Below are 2,889 nucleotides of genomic sequence, written 5' to 3' on the forward strand. Positions count from 1 at the left end.
ATTTATACCTTTCTTGTTTCTTCTCTATGAGGAGAGGTCAGTAGGTTCCAACTCAGCTGACTTCTCATTAGCCTTGAAATTACTACTGCAGTTACTACTCATCAAATAAGGGCAATAGTTTAAAATTTTTAATGCAGTTTTCAGGACTTCCAGAATTTTTGGCGCTGAGATCAAGGGGTCAAAGTAGAAAGTAAATGTTTTGAGCATGATGAAGGCAACAAATGTAGAATTGTCTTTGACACACAATGGATGTATGTATGCATTGTGATAAGAGTTGTATTAGCCCCCTTTAAAATTATTTTTAAAATGATAATGATGATTGCAACCTTTGTACAAATGTACTTGACAGAATAAATGGATGTATTTATTGTGATATAGGTGTATGAGCCCCCCCCAAAGGATTAAAAAAGAGAATACTTGGCAAACAATAATTAGTCAAAGACATTTTTTGATTGAAGAAAAAACAAAGTTTCATGGAAATTGTAGAATTTACATTTCATTTTCAAAAAGATGTGATTTCAAGAAAGGGAGGCTAGTCCGGTGTGTTATCACAAGGTTAAGCATTCGGGACTTGTGACATTCTCAACTTAATATTATATTGGAATTAATTACATGCTAAAATGGAATATACAGCATATCTGTTACAATGGTGTTAAATTCTTATATTTAAGTTTCCATTGCTCTTTTCTTTTCCAATAGTTTCTTCAGCTACATGGAACCAAGAAATCACACACACTTTCAACATTTCATCCTGTTGGGGCTCTCAGAAGAGGCAGAGATGCAGCCCCTCCTCTTCGGACTCTTCCTGTCAATGTACTTGGTCACCTTCACTGGGAACCTGCTCATCATCTTGGCCATCATCAAGGACAACCACCTCCACACACCCATGTACTTCTTCCTCTCCAACCTTTCCTTTTCTGACATCTGTTTCACCTCCACCACTGTCCCAGAGATGCTGATCAACATCCAGATGCAGAACAGAGTTATTTCTTATGAACATTGCATCACTCAATTGTATTTTTTCCTCCTTTTTACAGGATTGGATCATTTTCTCTTGACAGTGATGGCCTATGACCGGTTTGTGGCCATCTGTCACCCACTGCACTACACGGTCATCATGAATCCAAGGTTCTGTGGGCTTCTGCTTCTAGGCTCCTGGTTATTGGGTGCACTACATGCTCTGTTACATGCGTTAATGGTTTTGCATTTGTCATTTTGTACAGAGTTGGAAATCTCCCATTTTTTTTGTGAACTTAACCAGGTAGTCCAACTGGCTTGCTCTGACACTTTCCTCAATACCTTAGTGATTTATTTTGTAGCTGTGCTTCTGGGTGTTATTCCATTCAGTGGAATCCTTTTCTCTTACATGAAGATTGTGTCCTCCATTTTGAAAATTTCATCAGCTGGAGGCAAGTATAAAGCCTTTTCCACTTGTGGGTCCCACCTATCCGTGGTTTCCTTGTTTTATGGTACTGCTCTTGGGGTTTATCTCAGTTCTGCTGCTACTCAAAATTCCAGGTCCAGTGCCATCGCCTCAGTAATGTACACTGTAGCCACACCCATGCTGAACCCCTTTATCTACACTCTTAGAAACAAGGACATAAAGCAGGCCCTAGGGAAACTTTGCAGTTGAAAATTATTCTCTACAAAGCAGAACAACCTCTAGATTAGCGATCTACTGATGAGACAGAGAGCTGAAAATTGTGAGGATCTAAATCATACTTTCCTCGGTGTGCACATCTGCTTTATAATCTAAATTTTATCTACTTTCTGTTTGTAGAAAATACACCAATGTTTCCTGTATATTTCTTTCAAAGGTGTTTCTTTTTATCAAAATACTCTGCTCAGCAGACAATTCTTTTAGGACGACTGAAGATTGAAACATGCTAAAGTGCTAGTCGCAGAATATACCTGTCTATAATTATCCTATGGGAACAGTATTATTTTTGTTCTCAAACCTGAAAGTGTTGAGATATAAATTTTCATATTCCTATTCTGGAAATGTTTCTTGTGATCCATTCTCCTATGAAATATTTTATCCTATTATTATTTTCTTTAAAGTGAAGTCATGTTGAGAATTTTGATTAGGAACTTTATAAGAATGCTTTTGAGGGTTGGTTTGTGTCTATTGAATACTCAGTATTCTCCTTGAGTTGGTAGGTATGGCCTGGTCATCCCTCATGATGTCTGTAACATAATATCATCAATGCCAGTGTGAGGGCTGGTATTAACAGACAATTAGCCATGTGAAGGTGAGTGTGGATTGCAACCTCTTCACTCAGGTCATGGCCCTGATCCAGTTGCAAGGACATTTCTTTGGCTATGTAGCCCAATTCTCATACAAGTGGATGCTGTGAGATAATGTGTTTTCATCTTGATCGGCCTTGTTATTGCATCTGTTTTGTTGATTCCTTATCCTTTGAACTTGAACCAAAGGCCTGCCATATTGCCTGCCAATACTGAGAGCTATAGGCAACCTGCTCTTTGACCTGTGAGCCTTGTATTGCTCTCATCTCCAGTGAGAAGCCTGATCTAATGTCACTGATTTCATCCACATTTGAAGCCATGTTGTTGCTGCTAATCCTACAAAGTTACATTGGTCAGGAGAAGTCTATTGCTTAACATGGGACACTCTGTGTTTGGAACCAGACTGAACTTATCCACTTCTGCTGTGTGAGCTATTTCTTTGATATAAATGTTTCTGTTTATTATATTTGTGATTATCATGATTTTTGCTTCTCTAGAGAATGAAGTCTAACACCATTGTTCTGAACGTGGTTGTAGAGAAATAAAATCATATGGATGAATTTTCCAAATTTGTTATAAAGTCTGACTAGTTATTCTAGGGTTACTCCCTCTGCCGTCATTAACCTGCCACTATTATTAGTA

General features: G+C 38.1%; 1 protein-coding gene across 1 annotated transcript; it reads left to right on the forward strand.

The window, feature by feature from the left end:
- The first annotated feature begins 712 nt into the window (after positions 1 to 712).
- LOC142446428 (olfactory receptor 7A5-like) lies at positions 713 to 1,633 on the forward strand. The gene has a single exon (XM_075548213.1). The coding sequence runs from the start codon at positions 713 to 715 to the stop codon at positions 1,631 to 1,633; it is 921 nt and encodes a 306-aa protein (XP_075404328.1).
- The last annotated feature ends 1,256 nt before the right edge of the window (positions 1,634 to 2,889 follow it).

The sequence above is a fragment of the Tenrec ecaudatus genome, chromosome 1, assembly GCF_050624435.1.
Source record: "Tenrec ecaudatus isolate mTenEca1 chromosome 1, mTenEca1.hap1, whole genome shotgun sequence".
Lineage (NCBI taxonomy): Eukaryota > Metazoa > Chordata > Mammalia > Afrosoricida > Tenrecidae > Tenrec > Tenrec ecaudatus.